At 39.1% G+C, this 19,337-nt stretch overlaps 3 pseudogenes and 1 gene segment (V, D, J or C); 2 read left to right on the forward strand and 2 right to left on the reverse strand.

Moving 5' to 3' along the window:
• The window catches only part of LOC120555172, a 194,946-nt pseudogene extending 182,350 nt beyond the window's left edge, over window positions 1-12,596 (reverse strand).
• The window catches only part of LOC120555120, a 195,943-nt pseudogene that overhangs the window by 109,004 nt on the left and 67,602 nt on the right, over window positions 1-19,337 (reverse strand).
• LOC120555117 overlaps window positions 613-19,337 on the forward strand; it is a 73,167-nt gene continuing 54,442 nt past the window's right edge. Inside the window, 2 exon segments of the V gene segment in view lie at window positions 613-664; window positions 773-1,091. Of these exon segments, the coding sequence occupies window positions 613-664; window positions 773-1,091 (371 nt within the window).
• LOC120555156 lies at window positions 13,760-14,295 on the forward strand (annotated as a pseudogene).

Below are 19,337 nucleotides of genomic sequence, written 5' to 3' on the forward strand. Positions count from 1 at the left end.
GTTTAAATCAAGAATGTTTATTGCAGTTGGTTGTAATGACTTGTTCCTCTGTGTCCCACATTGTTCATGTTTGTCAGGGCTTGTTTGAGGGAAACAGATGTTCTGCATTAGGGCTGATTACTGAAATGTCGACATACTCAAACAAGTGTTCTCTCATTCTCTGTCAACCCGAAAAAAGGCTTTTACAAAATCATAAAACTAGTGCCAATCCTTGTTGGTACGAATTGTCATTTTGCATTTTAATTTCTACATTTCTCACCAGTACTTGTGTGTATGGCTCTTAAATGAGAACACAAATGCACATTGGCTGTGTGATGAAGACTATGCAGTTTAATAGGTTTTAGTAATTCAACAGAAAACCAATCCAATTTCTCAATTTCTTTATGCATTATATCATGAATAATTTATAAAGTCAGTGTTCTCAGCACTGAAGAGGAAACCCCCTGTCCCTGTTGGAGTCAGTCAGAGCATTTCCATAGAGAGCCACTTTGCATCAGCAGCACCATGCTCCAGTGCTCTGGGAGAGTTTATAGTCCTGAGAGTTGAACACTGGATGACTGACAGCTGTCCTTCATGACAACAGAAGACACAGAAATCCTCCTCATCAAAAACATGACTTTGATCTCCGTCCTCATCTGGACTCTCCTCTGCTGCTGCTTCACAGGTAAAGTCCAGAGAATCAAACTCCTCTCCTCTATCAACATCCGTCCCTCTGAAATGAAGCCGACTAAACCGCGTGACGCTGCTTTATGTTTTGTCTCTCTATCCTCAGAGTCCAGCGGTCAGTACACACTGACTCAGCCTGGAGCAGTGAGCTCTGCTCTGGGAGGCTCCGTCTCCATCAGCTGTAGGACCAGTCAGGATGTTTATTATGATGGAAACCACAGGTTAGCCTGGTACCAACAGAGAGATGGAGAAACTCCTAAACTGCTCATTTACTATGCTAGCACTCGACAATCAGGGATTCCAGATCGTTTTACAGGCAGTGGATCAAACTCTGACTTCACTCTGACCATCAGTGGAGTCCAGACTGAAGATGCAGCAGTTTACTACTGTCAGAGTTTTCACTATCCCAACAGTCAGTATGTGTTCACACAGTGAAAAAGCGTCGTACAAAAACCTCCCTCAGTCAGACTGAACAGAAACTGAACTGACTGCTGCAGCTGGAAGCTACTGCAGAGACTGATACACTTCACTGAGGACACACACACACACACACACACACACACACACACACACACACACACACACTAGAAAATATAACACACTACACCTTCCATCTTTGAAAATATTTACTTCAATTGTTTTCCTAAAACAATGATGTACAAGACATTAATGTCCTTTACCTCTTTATATTTCTCACTGATCCCTCAGCTGAATGGATTAATACATCGTCAGTATCAATCATGTGTTCAGACTACACCACAATACAATCTGTTTGTATATAGATTACATTTGATTTAACATTATAATAAAATTAGTTTCCCCTCTTGTAGACCATAATCATATCAGGAATTAAAGCATGTTTTCTGGCTCCTATCACTTCACTCTTAAATGTACAGAAAAGTCTATTGTACACTTTGTAATGCCGATGCATTATTGCAGTGAGGGACTTCCCCAAATATATGAAATATAGAAATTCCCTCCTTAACATTTGTAAATGATCAGACAGCTCATCAGGGGCCCGTTTCAGAAAGCAGGTTTAGTGAAAACTGAGTTTGTTAACCCTGAGATGAGGGAAACTCTGGGTTTTCTGTTTCAGAAAGGGAGGTTAATCACACCTGAGAGAGGGGAACTCGCCCGCGTTTCAGAAAGAGAGGTAACTTAACCTCAGAGTCAGTTACTATGGTAACTGAGCCTGTGAACCTAACCTGGTCGGGAGCAGGTTTTCTTCAAGAAACTCATTTCCTCATTCATTCATTCATTCATTCAGTCTGTGTCAGGCACATTTTAATGCAGTATGTTATCTGCATGAATAAAAAAACGTATTGTTTATGTCAGGCAGATTATAAATCTTTTTTTTCTCAAACGTGTCATGTCCTTTTGTCGACGATCCCGTTGATGAAAAAGCTGTATTAATTCACAGAGAGTTAGCCGCCGGGGAGATGATACTGAGTCCCGACTATAGATGTATTTTCATTTCCACATAACCGATTTGAGAGGTATTTTTTATCACAGTCCATTAGATATGTAGATACCTTATCCTCATATCACTAACATCAGCCATCGTGGACAGGCTTTAACATCCCAGCAGATTCTTTGTGTCGCATTACGTTTTTTGCAAACGGCAGTTTTCTTTATAACAGTGTAGCGCATCATACTGTAATAGTAAAGCCACTGTATGCAGAGCCGTCAGAAAAGTGTGACTCGCTCTGAAACGTTTTTGTAGTGTTCCCTGGACACAAACCAGTGATCGCCATTGAAAAGAAATAAATCATTATACATTATAGTTCTGTTAATGATCATGGTGCTGCAGCCTCAGAATGGGATTAGTATAGCTTACTTTTTCGCCTGCAGGATTGCACCGAAATGAAATTACAGGTGTAATACAATTCCAGTTTTCACCAGTAATATTATAAGTTAACTGTGATTAAATATGAAATTAATACACTGTTAATGCGTGCGCATTGACTCGAGCAGCAATTTTCTCACACACCAATTCTCTCTCTTTTGCAGCAGCAGCCGCTGTCTTGCTTTTTTAACGAAATACCTGTTCAAACTCGCCGTTTGTGCGCATGAGTATTTCCGCCGACCCGTTTGTTTGTGGTTGTTACCATGGTGAATCGTAGAATCATGGCTCCATTCATGCTGCCTTTTTATAGTGGTTGTGCACGCGCGTGACCCTGAGTGAACCTACTCCGAGTTGATTGAACCAACTCAAGTCAGCTGTTCTGGAACTGAAAACTCAGAGTTTCTCATCTCAGGATAAATCAACTCAGAGATCAGGGTTACACTCAGAGTTTATTAAACCTACTTCCTGAAACGGACCCCAGATGTTTTCTTATGCGAGCATCCAAAGAGCACATGGACAGGTGTTTGTTTGTGTTATCTGCAGGACAACGAATGGGAAAGGACACGGATAAGGTGTTTGAATCATGTTATGTCTGAGTATGTTTCTTGGCAAAGGAATTTGTCCACAATAAACAGTTTAATGTCATTGAAATATTTTCAGTGAACCAAAGTCGCCTACATCAAACGTCAGTTGTCAACAACGCGTCACCAACTGGGAAACTCGCGGGCAAAATCTAGCCTGAGTTTCCCACCTCCGATTCCGCCAGGAAGTAACTTGAATGATGACGTCTTCACTGTGAAAAATGGTTTTCTGATATCCGTGAACGTTATAACCTCCTGCTACTGGGAACATCCTCAGCTGTTCCCAGTTGCTCTAACCATCACCTGCAAAGAGAGCACAGACAGCTGAATCACACAGCTAACTCAAGATGACACCATCCATTCATATCCCATTACAATCTCATGTTCATTCTTGACTTTGGAAACAGCAAAACAATCTCTTCACAACGTCCATCCAGTAGCTGTTGTTGAGCTTTTAATCATATCACATACTTTTCCTCAGCAGATGTTATTAAAATGTGGATTTTCAAATTCCCATTCCTCTCAGCATTTGTGAGACTTCTTGTCCACGTTGGCTTAGAAGTTAAAATATTCCATGAGAACTGGGTGAACTCCGTCTGCTGAGGAAGATCATGGGATTGGATCCAAAGATCTGAGACAAGACAAGACCGAGTAAAGATGCGGCAGATTCCGGGGACGAGACCGAAACCTTCAAAGAGTGGTCTTGAGACCAAGACTGATATTGAGAACTACAACACTGGCCTCAGCCTTCTATAAAGACTCATCACTGCTTCACTTGGTGAAATCTTCACATTACAAACTTGTCAAACCAATATTAATATCACTAATCATCAGAGATGGGAAGTAACGAAGTACCAATACTTCGTTACAGTACTCAAGTACATATTTCAGATATTTTTACTTTACTATTTATTTTTGTGGCGACTTTTTACTTTTACTGCTTACATTTTAACAAGAATATCTGTACTTTCTACTCCTTACATTTTAGAAAATTGGCTCGTTACTTTAGTTTTGTACAATAGGTCGTCTATCAGGAGTGATTGGGAGTGCATGTTGGAAAATATGCGGACACGCATTTTACACCGGCGAGGGTGTTAAAACCGCCACATAGAAAAAAGTGAGAGAAAAGAGGATACATCAGTTGAGATGGTGTGTGTGCATCCTTGAGAACTGTAAGTAGTATAACTTATGTTGTCAGTTCATTTAAGCCTGTTGTTGTATTGGTCTATAGTTCTTGCAAACTTAAAGTAAGTTAGCTACTGATTTTGTTGTTTGTGTTAACCTGTTAGCTAGGTTGCACGTTGCTTGATCTTATTAAAGCATCAAAAGAGAGAATTGTCTCCGTCCGTGTTTTAACAGACACACCTGGGGCCAAGTTGGAAACCAGAATCAGCTTTAAATACAGTCCTGATTTAGTCCTAACTAACAAGTTTCAAACAATTTCAATGGAGTTACCGTTATTATTTTTCACGTCATCAATACCAAATTCAATCTATTTGGATCTAATTGGATGGGAATATATCGTACGTTGCACTTGATCCAACGACTCGACAGATTCGGCAGCATTCATTTGCGGCAAATCAGTGTGGCTTGATGGTGGTAACGTTAGCACTAGTAGTATGGATGTTTGTTTGTTGTCTGTTTAGTAATTCATATTGAATCCTTTATTTTGATTCCAGAAGCCATATTTGAGCACACACACACACACACACACACACACACACACACACACGTAGATTCCTTTAAATGTTAAGGGGAAGATTAAAAAAGAAACTGGATCTGTGAATTCTATCTTACTACTCAGTCAGAATCTTATTAACCTGGAGTCCCAGTCTCTGTCACAATAATCATATATGTCATGTTTTAGGCCTATTGGCAGACATCCATTTAAAATGTAGGCAATGGCATAAAAAGAGTCCACTGAAGTTTCTCAGCTACCACTCTAGGTAGATTTGTGTGGTCCAGGCAGCTTTTCATAAAACATTTTATTCATTCGCAAGGCTACTTTTACTTTTATACTTTAAGTAAATTTCCAAGCCTGTACTTTGTTACTTTTACTTGAGTAAAGAAGTTAAATCAGTACTTCTACTTTTACCAGAGTATTTTTTAACAAAAATATCTTTTCTTCTACTTGAGTACGGGAAATGAGTACTTTTGCCATCTCTGCTAATCATTATCAAAAAGACCAAGACCTACCAAACTGGAAGGACAGAACCAAACTGTCCACAAGTCACTTGATCAGTTTACTACCAGACTTTTTAATATCCTCTCCATGTGAATATGTAAATACAGTGGCAAGAAAAAGTATGTGAACCTTTTGGAATTTCATGTTTTTCTGAATAAATTGGTCATAAAATGTGATCTGATCTTCATCTAAATCAAGGGGATTGACAAACAAAGTGTCTAAAATAAACAAATTCTGATCTTTCATGTCTTTATTGAACACTCATCTTGGTGTCATTTTGACTGGGCGCCCACTTCTTGGTAGAGTAGCAATAGTCCCAAAGTGTCTCCATTTGTAGATTTTTTGCCAAACTGTAAACAGATGAATTTCTAAAGTGTTTGAAATAACTTTGTAATCCTTGCCAGCTTCATGTAAATCAACAATTCTTGATCATAGATCCTCTGAAAGCTCTTCTTGGTGAGGTATGGCTCACATAAGTGTGTTCTTCTTGTGCAGCACAAACCCAAAAGTTTGAGGACTTTTTATCAGTCAAAGTAGCTGTAGTCCACACCTCCAAACTCATTATCTTAACGAGACTCCACGTGTGCTAAAACCTGACTCCAATTAGCTTTTTGGAGGTCATTAACTCAAGGGTTCACGTACTTTTTCCACAAGCACGATGCAGTTTTTTTAGTTGTTCTCAATAAAGACATGGGAGATCAAAAAGATTTTGCGTTATTATTTTAGACACATTATATTTGTCAATACCCTTGACTTAGATGAAGATCAGATCACATTTTATGACAAATTTATTCAGAAAACCATTAAATTCCAAAAGCTTCACGTACTTTTTCTTGCCACTGTATGTAGGTCCATGCTCTCAGCACTGAGGGGGAAACAGCATGACATGTTGAGGACAGCTACAGTTCACTGACTCTGTGTGTTTGCATATGTGTCCTGCCTCTCTGCTCCCAGCCGTTAAGAGGCCAGTGGTGATCATTTAAAACATACAGAGTATACAGAATACAATATAAAATAGTGCAAATGGGCAGGTGGCAGCAAATAAGTCTAATACAAAATACAAGAGAGCAAATATTAAAAAAATTGCAAAAGAAATGCAGTTATTCTGTGTTCAATGCCTATTTGGCATAGGGAATAAAAGACTTATTTTATATGTTCCAGCTGGTCCTGGGAAGTCTAAATCAAACATTTTGAAAGATTTGTCAAGAAGTCAAAGTGTTATTGAAAGATCCTAATCAATACTCTGATAAAGTGATTGATCCATTGATGAACAGCATCATCAGAGTAATCCAAGTCCCTGTTGGAGTCAGTCAGAGCATTTCCATAGAGAGCCACTTTGCATCAGCAGCACCATGCTCCAGTGCTCTGGGAGAGTTTATAGTCCTGAGAGTTGAACACTGGATGACTGACAGCTGTCCTTCATGACAACAGAAGACACAGAAATCCTCCTCATCAAAAACATGACTTTGATCTCCGTCCTCATCTGGACTCTCCTCTGCTGCTGCTTCACAGGTAAAGTCCAGAGAATCAAACTCCTCTCCTCTATCAACATCCGTCCCTCTGAAATGAAGCCGACTAAACCGTGACGCTGCTTTATGTTTTTGTCTCTGTATCCTCAGAGTCCAGAGGCCAGGTCACAGTGACTCAGCCTGGAGCAGTGAGCTCTGCTCTGGGAGGCTCCGTCTCCATCAGCTGTAGGATCAGTCGGAGTACTGGGAACTTAGCCTGGTACCAACAGAGAGATGGAGAAACTCCTAAACTGCTCATTTACTATGCTAGCACTCGACAATCAGGGATTCCAGATCGTTTTACAGGCAGTGGATCAAACTCTGACTTCACTCTGACCATCAGTGGAGTCCAGACTGAAGATGCAGCAGTTTACTACTGTCAGAGTGAACATTACATCAACAGTCAGTATGTGTTCACACAGTGAAAAAGCGTCGTACAAAAACCTCCCTCAGTCAGACTGAACAGAAACTGAACTGACTGCTGCAGCTGGAAGCTACTGCAGAGACTGATACACTCCACTGAGGACACACACACACACACACACACACACACACACACACACACACACACACACACACACACACACACACACACACACACTGTCAGACTATAAGATAAGATAAACTTGTTGTTCCACAATGTGTGTGAAAAACATACATAGATGTTATTTAACAAACAACACAGCAAGGTTCCTAAAACACTAATCCCTCTAAGTAAATAATTTAATTATAGTAAAACCAAAGAGATCCTCCCAGTCCTTCTTGACCTAGACATTAGTTTATCTGCTATTTAAAAGCTTTATTGACTCTACAGGGTCAAATTAATTTTTACATCTATTTAACATCTCCTCAGTTTTTTTAACATTCAGAAAAAGGTGTTTGTCATCACTCCATTTTACAAACCTTTGAATCTCTGAAAGGTAGTTAGATAGATCACTGTCCTTTTTTATTAAAGCTAGGATGGCAGTATCATCAGAACATGTAATGATATAGTTGTTGGGATTATAGCTTCTATACTCATCTGTGTAAAGGGTAAAAAGGACAGGTGAACTGACTCAACCCTGGGGGGCTCCGGTGCTTCAAGTTCTCCACTCTGAGAGAGTACCATTAACACTGACCTGCTGTTTACCATTCGGTAGAAACCAGTGGTACCACCTAATAATGAGGGATGGACATTACAGTTTTTTTTTCGATTGCTAAACGACAGTGGGCACAACTGGAGTCACATGTGCAAAACTCTACCTCCAGTCTGCACAGCAGCAGTTCATGTGGACCAAACTCTAGTTGGTTTTTCATTGCTTGAACACAGTTTTCAAAACTCTACACACTTATCCCCTGACTTTAACCACAACGTGCACAACACTGTAGATTTACAGCACTTTGTTCAAATGCTAACACACTGCTGTCAAAACTGTTAACCACACATTCAAAACAGAATAGATTTCAGTCTGGTGCCTATCAAACACTGCTGATTGGAATTTCAGCTGAAAGCCTAAGCAGGTGTCTTGTTTTAGACTAGTTAGTGAACATATATGGTATTTATACAGAGAAAGATCAAAAAGACTTTTTTTTTTATACAAACACCAAATAAGAATGAAACAGTTATAATATACCGTTTGAGAGAAACAGGTAAAAGAGCAAAGATACCAACATGTCCAGGTAAGATGTCTGAGGGTATGTACACAGCTATAAAAAAAGTGAAAAACACTATATCTTTACAATAGTAAAACTGTGTTCTTACTGTTCTTCAGAAAGTAATGGAGGTGGAAGCAATAGAAACACCACATTCATTTGTATTTAGAGATGATGCAGACATCCAATGTGATGAAGAAAACTTGCCACATGATGCTGGAGAGAGGCAGGATTAGTCACACTATTCTTTGGTACTGTTACATATGTACTTTAGTTTTTTTCTCCAGTAATTCCATAAATTACCAGAGCCAAATTACTATATTGAAGCAAACTGCTGATTTTCATTCCTTCTTGTTTACCGTATGTAAAAATTGGTATATTATACAATCTATATCTTTACCTTAAATAAAGTATTGAGTAGTGTCAAGTCACTCAAATTGTTCAAACTGTAAAGATGAGAAAGTTTGTAATTTGTGTATTGGTGTTTGATGCTAGTGTTTTTACTCTCAGTGTGTTCTGAGTGACAGTGTGTGTGTGTGTGTGTGTGTGTGTGTGTGTGTGTGTTATCTCAGTGAGTATTGTTCTGAGTGTGTGGCTGCACTGAGCCTGTTCTGAGATGTGTGTTAAGGGTGATGTGAACTGTTTAGCTCAGGTGACTGTTGGTAGTGCAGACTGTGGTTAGAGCACATGTGACTCCAGTTGTGCCCACTGTCGTTTAGCAATCGAAAAATACTGCAATATGTGTGTTGATACTGGGATGTCTACACAACTGTGTGAGTTGATTGACTTCAAAAAGTTTGCAACTTTACTCAAACCAAAGTTCAAAACAGCTGTTCATGTCTGTCTTCTCTAGTCTGTTGGCTATTTAGGTTTTTCCCGCGCGTTACTAACACATTCTGCACTTACTGCGCGTCTTGTGTAGACTGTTTACACATTTGTGCTCATCATCATATGTACATTTAATGTGCCAGTGTTATTGTTGAATACACAGTGTTGGGGAGTAACGGAATACATGTAACGGCGTTACGTATTCAGAATACAAATTATGAGTAACTGTATTCCGTTACAGTTACAATTTAAATAGTTGGTATTTAGAATACAGTTACATTGTTAAAATCAATGGATTACATGACGATACTTCTCTGTTTCACGAGTTTATTCACTCTGAATAAATTAAGGCAACTTAATGCATTTTCCACAAGCCCCGATATGAAATAGAAAAAAATAGCTATTTGCGTGATCAGTCACAATGGAGTCGGAACCGGCACGACAGAGCCAGGGCAGGAATAAGTTTCTATCTTGGAAATTCAAACAGCATTTCACATTAAAGAACGAACCGGGAGAATGAAATATAACTGTGCAGTGCAAACTCTGCTTGCCAGCAACCAACCTCCTTTCAGCGTCCAAATTACTCCACCTCCAACCTGAAGAAGCATCTTAAAGTAAGTTATTTTTTAATTAGCCAAGAGTAGTCGTCTGCTGTAGTTTTACTGATCACCTTGCTATTTTAACATTGACGTGTGACTTTACATTCTCCTAGGTGCTGATTTACTAGCTCCAGAGCCGTTTAAAGACTGACTAGCATGTTTGACATGCTAGCTAACGTTAGCTAAAATTAGCTCGTGGTAGCAAGACTGCGGTTAGATTTTTGTAGTATGCAGTTCGGGACTACCAATACAATAATCTATCTGCTTGTTCAGGTACACATTCAGCTAGTTGGAATAAAAAGAACACACCATTATAGGCCTGTTTAGTAAGCTGGATGTGATAGCTGCATTCCTACACTTATAAAACGCAATTCAATGTGGAAGTAATCCTGAAGTAATCCAAGTATTCAGAATACGTTACTCAGATTGAGTAACGTAACGGAATACGTTACAAATTACATTTGTGGGCATGTATTCTGTATTCTGTAACGAAATACGTTTTGAAAGTATCCTTCCCAACACTGTGAATACATTGTGAATACATATTTCTAAAATGGTATGTTTTTTTTGAGTTATTATTACACAATACTTTTTTCTGACCTTTTTGAATCTTGCCCCTGACACATAACCCCATTACTAAAAAAAGACTAAAACGAATAAAAACTAAACTAAAACTAAGCATTTTCAAAAACTACACTAGCAAACCCTCTTTAAAAACTAATTAAAACTAAACTGAATTTGAAAACAAAAAGTCAAAACGAAATAAAAATAAACTAAACTATAATAACCATGGTCCATATCAGTATGAAATATATAAAACACAGAAACACAAACAAGACAAAAAGTTTAAACATTGAATTCAACAAGATCAAAGTGTTCCAATGTTGCTAAAAATATGAAGTGTACCTTGTGTCACATTATGTGGGATCAGTTAAAGCCATTATAATACATTTTTTAACGTTTTAAACGATGTATACATTTGTAGGAAAGAATCAAGAGGAGCCAACTTGGTAATTATAAACATAGTAATACAGAAATCATATGCCTGCATCTATATGAAGTATATGCAAAAATATTTTCTCTTACATGCAACTCAAAAACCCAACAAATACACTGAGACCAAAAGTTAATTCTTGACTTTGGAAACAGCAAAATAATCTCTTCACAACGTCCATCCATTAGCTGTTGTTGAGCTTCCAATCATATCACATGATCTTCCTCAGCAGATGGTTTTTAATTTTTTTTTTTTAATTTTCAAATTCATATTCCTCTGAGCATTTGTGTGAGACTTCTTGTCCCGCGTCGCTAAAAGGTCAAATATTCCATGAGAACTGGGTGAGCCCTGTCTGCGGTTTCTTTTAACAAAAACAGACATGAAAACAACTGATTTGATGAAAAGGGATTTATTTGTGATGACATCATCAAAAGTACAACAAGCTACACAACTATCAATGAAACATGTAATTAGACAGTGAGAGAGAGAGAGAGAAAAAAAAAAAAAGAGAGAGAGAGAGAGAGAGAGAGAGAGAGAGAGCAGACTGAGATCAGTCACACTGGTCTCTCCTCAGTGTCTCTGAGGGCGGAGTCTGGGAGCCCTGGGTGGCCTCACAGTCCACAGAGCCCACCTTCTCCCACATGGTCTTTAGGGAGCCTCAGGGTGCTGCTCCAGCTGTATTTGCCGTCCTTCCCCAGCAGCCCCCGGGGCTCCTGCCCCCTCCCAGCTGCTGCTGCTGCTGCTGCCGTCCACCTTCCAGGCCAGACTCCAGTCTGAGGGGGAAGCCCCTTGTTGGCCAGGCACATGGCGTGGCCTTCCCCTTCAGCAGCTCATCACTGGAGGGGGCAGCACCGTCCAGGGTGGGGCCGGACATCACCTAGGAGACACCAATCAGCTTAGAGGACAGGGACCACACAGCTGTCAATCAACCAGCAGACACTTGGACACCTTGACTGTGTGAGAGTTGGTTTTCTCCTTTAAGGAGTTTCTGTCAGATGGTTTTTCTGCTCCACCAGTCACTCACTCACACATTGTTTCACTTCCCTTTAAGAAGCCTCTCATGTAAATCAGCACAGAGAGAATCATCTACACAATGAGCTGATATATATCAAACTATACACTGGAAATAAAATGTCAACTTTTGGACAAATCTTTAAACCTCTAAATGAAAATCAGCACCAACCTAACTATACATTACTTTAAAGTATTAAGTGTAATAGAAACAAATCCAGAAAATGAGCTGACAACATCAAATGTTCTTCATGTGGATTTCGATCATCATTACCAAACTGTTCAAATAGTTTTCAAATTTTTAAACAATACATGACACAGTAAAGAGATGTTGCACATTTTCAAATACCGATCTTTATCTTTGCTCTGTTCAATTGTTTGAATATTCAAATCTTCATTTGCTTTAAACAGTTATCATTGATGTGGAAAATTAAAAATGAATCTTGTAGAACAGTTTTTCAGTTTTATCTTTTCCACACTTCAAGTCATTTAAATTTCCGTTTGACAGAAATGTGTAAAGAAATGTTTAGTGAAGCTGCTCTGAGTTAGTCTCCACGATAAAGGAGGAGAAATAAAAACTGAATACATGTATGATTTATCAACTGTAAACAGAATTTAAAACATTACTTTACAATATTTACAGTATAGTTTTTAGTATTTGTGCAGAAACTTACTTCCAACATTCAGTCTGGTTCCTCCAACGAACGTGTACCACAGTGATACAAAGTCATTGAGCCGCCGTACAAAAACCTCTCACTGTAGAGAGCCACGGCTCTCGACTTTGTCAGACTGAACTAAACCTACAAGCCCTCAAGATGCTACTTTACCATTAAAGTTGGAAATAATGATTTATCCTCTGACTCAATATTTCATTTTCTTTGCGATGAACTTTTGTTTTACTATTTCAAAAGCAATATTTTGCCTCTTACAGTGATATATTTCTTTAAAAATGATGGATTAATATTTCACAAAAAGGAAAGTTAACAGTGCAGAAAGTAAAAGGAAGAAAAATAGCTCCTGAAATAAAAGGTTTTTTAAAAAAGTTTGACTTACTTCCAACATTCAGTCTGGTTCCTCCACCAAAAGTCAACCACAGTGATACAAAGTCATTGAGCCGCCGTACAAAAACCTCTCACTGTAGAGAGACACGGCTCTCTGACTTTGACACAAACAAACTCACCAAAATGAGGCTGTTTGTAAAATCTCGTCAAATGAAAAGAAAACGGACAATAACACAGTGCTGCAGATTTCCAGAATATATGCTTTTTATTTATATTGATTTCAAATCAAGTGTATATTGTCCGTTTATATAATCTGTTTTCAATTACAGAAGAAATTAGATTAATTTTGTTGTCCACCTCGGTGGAAATTTGTCCTTGGCTTTTCCCCCAGATTACAGCAAATGTTCATACAATGCACATAACACAGAACACCATTAAAAACATACAGAATATGCAAAATACAATATAAAATCGTACAAAGGGGAAGGTGACAGCAATAAAAAATACAACAGAGCAAATCTTAAAAATAACAAGTGTTCCCTGGTGCAGTTATTCTGTGTTCAATAGCTGTTTGGCATAGGGAATAAAAGACTTCTTTATATGTTCCAGCTGGTCCTGGGAAGTCTAAATCAAACATTTTGGAAGATTTGTCAAGAAGTCAAAGTGTTATTGAAAGATCCTAATCAATGCTCTGATAAAGTGATTGATCCATTGATGATCAGCATCATCAGAGTAATCCAAGTCCCTGTTGGAGTCAGTCAGAGCATTTCCATAGAGAGCCACTTTGCATCAGCAGCACCATGCTCCAGTGCTCTGGGAGAGTTTATAGTCCTGAGAGTTGAACACTGGATGACTGACAGCTGTCCTTCATGACAACAGAAGACACAGAAATCCTCCTCATCAAAAACATGACTTTGATCTCCGTCCTCATCTGGACTCTCCTCTGCTGCTGCTTCACAGGTAAAGTCCAGAGAATCAAACTCCTCTCCTCTATCAACATCCGTCCCTCTGAAATGAAGCCGACTAAACCGTGACGCTGCTTTATGTTTTTGTCTCTGTATCCTCAGAGTCCAGCCGGTGTACACACGTGACTCAGCCTGGAGCAGTGAGCTCTGCTCTGGGAGGCTCCGTCTCCATCAGCTGTAGGACCAGTCAGAGGGTTTATGGTACCTACAGTTAGCCTGGTACCAACAGAGAGATGGAGAAACTCCTAAAACTCGTTTACTATTTACTATGCTAGCACTCGACAATCAGGGATTCCAGATCGTTTTACAGGCAGTGGATCAAACTCTGACTTCACTCTGACCATCAGTGGAGTCCAGACTGAAGATGCAGCAGTTTACTACTGTCAGAGTCTTCACATTCCCAACAGCCAGTGGGTGTTCACACAGTGAAAAAGCGTCGTACAAAAACCTCCCTCAGTCAGACTGAACAGAAACTGAACCGACTGCTGCAGCTGGAAGCTACTGCAGAGACTGATACACTTCACTGAGGACACACACACACACACACACACACACACTTGACCTGATTCAACAAAAGGGAGACAAACCATCATCAACTTTCACAAAATATATTTATTTTAACAAATTAAACCAAAATAGAGGGTTAACTTTAGCTAATATATGGGCTGTGGATATTAGTAAAGTCAGTTTGTGTGATGTTCATGAGTGGTAAATATGTGTGTGTAAAGGTTGATAGGAGCAGAGTAGAGAACTAAAGCAGACGGGAGAAGAGCAAAGCTGCAGCAGAGTGGAGAGTCAGCCAGAGAGAGGGCTGCACTGCATCCAGACTTAAATAACCTCCTGCTACTGGGAACATCCTCAGCTGTTCCCAGTTGCTCTAACCATCACCTGCAGAGAGAGCACAGACAGCTGAATCACACAGCTAACTCAAGATGACACCATCCATTCATATCACATCAATCTCATGTTCTTATCTGATTTTCAATTTTAACTTTATTTCAGACACACAGGTCCATATCAAGGTCATAATCGTTAACGAAAACGAACGAAATAACGGAAACTATGTGGGAAAAAACATTGCCGTTAACTGAAATAAAAAAAAAACGCATTACAAAAAAACGATAACTAAACTAAAACTGTAATGTCTGTTTGCAAAACTAACTAAAATAAAATAATCGAGTAAATGTCCTTAGTTTTCATCTTTGTCAATATCTTTCACAGAGCAAATAACGTTATATATCTTTCAGAGTTGACATTTCCAACCATAGACCTGTTTTATTCAGTCTGTGCCGTAGACATATAGTTTCCGACTGGGAACACAGTAATTCCGACATTCCACGTCAAATTGAACACAACATGTCCGTGCCCCTCGCCGGGCATGATGGCGGTACCGAACCTCAGAAGAAAGCGGCAGAGTCCTATTTGATCATGACTGTGTCAGATAAAAGCAAGTGCCTCGCAGTGGAAGGTGATAAAATAAGTGGACAATTTATTAAAGGGAGAAATCCCACGAATTTGAAAGTACATTTGAGAAGGGCACACAAGGAGGCTAACCTAGCTTACCTTAACAAGCAGTGACAGGGCCATAGATATATACACACACAAAAGGCCAATCTAAGTGTATATCTATGTGACAGGGCAAGGACAAACGCAAAGCCCCTTTCCCGAAAACAGAAGCTAACCCCGGTAACGTTACTGGTAGGGACGTATGGCCAGGCAGCATGACGGAGACAACAGCAGGACAGAGAGCACCACAGGAGGGCTTTCGCGACCAGGAATAGCTGCTGGTTAGGAAATACGCAGGATCACTAAAAGTGTGAGGAAGCGTGGGTTATAGTTTTTTCGATTGCAAACGACAGTGGGCACAACTGGAGTCACATGTGCAAAACTCTACCTCCAGTCTGCACAGCAGCAGTTCATGTGGACCAAACTCTAGTTCGTTTTTCATCGCTTGAACACAGTTTTCAAAACTCTACACACTTATCCCCTGACTTTAAGCACTGTAGATTTACAGCACTTTGTTCAAATGCTAACACACTACTGTCAAAACTGTTAACCACACATTCAAAACAGAATAGATTTCAGTCTGGTGCCTATCAAACACTGCTGATTGGAATTTCAGCTGAAAGCCTAAGCAGGTGTCTTGTTTTAGACTAGTTACTGAACATATATGGTATTTATACAGAGAAAGATCAGAAAGCCTTTTTTGTATACAAACACCAAATAAGAATGAAACAGTTATACACTGTACCGTTTGAGAGAAACAGGTAAAAGAGCAAAGATACCAACATGTCCAGGTAAGATGTCTGAGGTTATGTACACAGCTATAAAAAAAAGTGAAAAACACTATATCTTTACAATAGTAAAACTGCATTCTTACTGTTTTTCAGAAAGTAATGGAGGTGAAAGCAATAGAAACACCACATTCATTTGTATTTAGAGATGATGCAGACATCCAATGTGATGAAGAAAACTTGCCACATGATGCTGGAGAGAGGCAGGATTAGTCACACTATTCTTTGGTACTGTTACATATGTACCTTTTAGTTTTTTTCTCCAGTAATTCCATAAATTACCAGAGCCAAATTACTATATTGAAGCAAACTGCTGATTTTCATTCCTTCTTGTTTACCGTATGTAAAAATTGGTATATTATACAATCTATATCTTTACCTTAAATAAAGTATTGAGTAGTGTCAAGTCACTCAAATTGTTCAAACTGTAAAGATGAGAAAGTTTGTAATTTGTGTATTGGTGTTTGATGCTAGTGTTTTTACTCTCAGTGTGTTCTGAGTGACAGTGTGTGTGTGTGTGTGTGTGTGTGTGTGTGTGTGTGTGTTATCTCAGTGAGTATTGTTCTGAGTGTGTGGCTGCACTGAGCCTGTTCTGAGATGTGTGTTAAGGGTGATGTGAACTGTTTAGCTCAGGTGACTGTTGGTAGTGCAGACTGTGGTTAGAGCACATGTGACTCCAGTTGTGCCCACTGTCGTTTAGCAATCGAAAAATACTGCAATATGTGTGTTGATACTGGGATGTCTACACAACTGTGTGAGTTGATTGACTTCAAAAAGTTTGCAACTTTACTCAAACCAAAGTTCAAAACAGCTGTTCATGTCTGTCTTCTCTAGTCTGTTGGCTATTTAGGTTTTTTTCCTGGCACACGTTACTAACACATTCTGCACTTACTGCGGCGTCTTGTGTAGACTGTTTACACATTTGTGCTCATCATCATATGTACATTTAATGTGCCAGTGTTATTGTTGAATACACAGTGTTGGGGAGTAACGGAATACATGTAACGGCGTTACGTATTCAGAATACAAATTATGAGTAACTGTATTCCGTTACAGTTACAATTTAAATATTTGTTATTTAGAATACAGTTACATTGTTAAAATCAATGGATTACATGACGATACTTCTGTTTTACGAGTTTATTCACTCTGAATAAATTAAGGCAACTTAATGCATTTTCCACAAGCCCCGATATGAAATAGAAAAAAATAGCTATTTGGTGATCAGTCACAATGGAGTCGGAACCGCGCGCGACGAGAGCCAGGGCAGGAATAAGTTTCTATCTTGGAAATTCAAACAGCATTTCACATTAAAGAACGAACCGGAGAATGAAATATAACTGTGCAGTGCAAACTCTGCTTGCCAGCAACCAACCTCCTTTCAGCGTCCAAATTACTCCACCTCCAACCTGAAGAAGCATCTTAAAGTAAGTTATTTTTTAATTAGCCAAGAGTAGTCGTCTGCTGTAGTTTTACTGATCACCTTGCTATTTTAACATTGACGTGTGACTTTACATTCTCCTAGGTGCTGATTTACTAGCTCCAGAGCCGTTTAAAGACTGACTAGCATTACGTTTATGCTGGCGTACACGTTAGCTAAAATTAGCTCGTGGTAGCAAGACTGCGGTTAGATTTTGTAGTATGCAGTTCGGGACTACCAATACAATAATCTATCTGCTTGTTCAGGTACACATTCAGCTAGTTGGAATAAAAAGAACACACCATAATAGGCCTGTTTAGTAAGCTGGATGTGATAGCTGCATTCCTACACTTATAAAACGCAATTCAATGTGGAAGTAATCCTGAAGTAATCCAAGTATTCAGAATACGTTACTCAGATTGGTAGCGTAGAATCGTTACAAATTACATTTGTGGGCATGTATTCTGTATTCTGTAGTACGAAATACGTTTTAAAGTAATCCTCTCCCAACACTGTGAATACATTGTGAATACATATTTCTAAAATGGTGTTTTTTTGAGTTATTATTACACAATACTTTTTTCTGACCTTTTTGAATCTTGCCCTAACATAACCCATATTACTAAAAAAGACTAAAACGAATAAAAACTAAACTAAAACTAAGCATTTTCAAAAACTACACTAGCAAACCCTCTTTAAAAACTAATTAAAACTAAACTGAATTTGAAAACAAAAAGTCAAAACGAAATAAAAATAAACTAAACTATAATAACCATGGTCCCATATCAGTATGAAATATATAAAACACAGAAACACAAACAAGACAAAAAGTTGACATTGAATTCAACAAGATCAAAGTGTTCCAATGTTGCTAAAAATATGAAGTGTACCTTGTGTCACATTATGTGGGATCAGTTAAAGCCATTATAATACATTTTTTACGCGTTTTTAAACGATGTATACATTTGGAGGAAAGAATCAAGAGGAGCCAACTTGCTAATTATAAACATAGTAATACAGAAATCATATGCCTGCATCTATATGAAGTATATGCAAAATATTTTCTCTTACATGCAACTCAAAAACCCAACAAATACACTGAGACCAAAAGTTAATTCTTGACTTTGGAAACAGCAAAATAATCTCTTCCACGTCACCATCCATTAGCTGTTGTTGAGCTTCCAATCATATCACATGATCTTCCTCAGCAGATGGTTTTAATTTTTTTTTTTTAATTTTTCAAATTCATATTCCTCTGAGCATTTGTGTGGAGACTTGTGCGTCAGGCTTAAAAGGGTCAAATATTCCATGAGAACTGGGTGAGCCCTGTCGCGGTTTCTTTTACAATAACAGACATGAAAACAACTGATTTGATGAAAAGGGATTTATTGTGATGACATCATCAAAAGTACAACAAGCTACACAACTATCAATGAAACATGTAATTAGACAGTGAGAGAGAGAGAGAGAGAGAGAGAGAGAGAGAGAGAGAGAGAGAGAGAGAGAGAGAGAGCAGACTGAGATCAGTCACACTGGTCTCTCCTCAGTGTCTCTGAGAGCGGAGTCTGAGAGCCCTGGGTGGCCTCACAGGTCACAGAGCCCACCTTCTCCCAATGGTCTTTGGGGGAGCCTCAGGGTGCTGCTCCAGCTGTATTTGCCGTCCTTCCCCAGCACCCCCGGGGCTCCTGCTCTCCTCCCAGCTGCTGCTGCTGCTGCTGCCGGCCCCACCTTCCAGGCCAGACTCCAGTCTGAGGGGGAAGCCCTTGTTGGCCAGGCACATGAGCGTGGCCTTCCCCTTCCAGCAGCT

The sequence above is a fragment of the Perca fluviatilis genome, unplaced genomic scaffold (assembly GCF_010015445.1).
Source record: "Perca fluviatilis unplaced genomic scaffold, GENO_Pfluv_1.0 PFLUV_unplaced_scaf_2, whole genome shotgun sequence".
Taxonomy (NCBI): domain Eukaryota; kingdom Metazoa; phylum Chordata; class Actinopteri; order Perciformes; family Percidae; genus Perca; species Perca fluviatilis.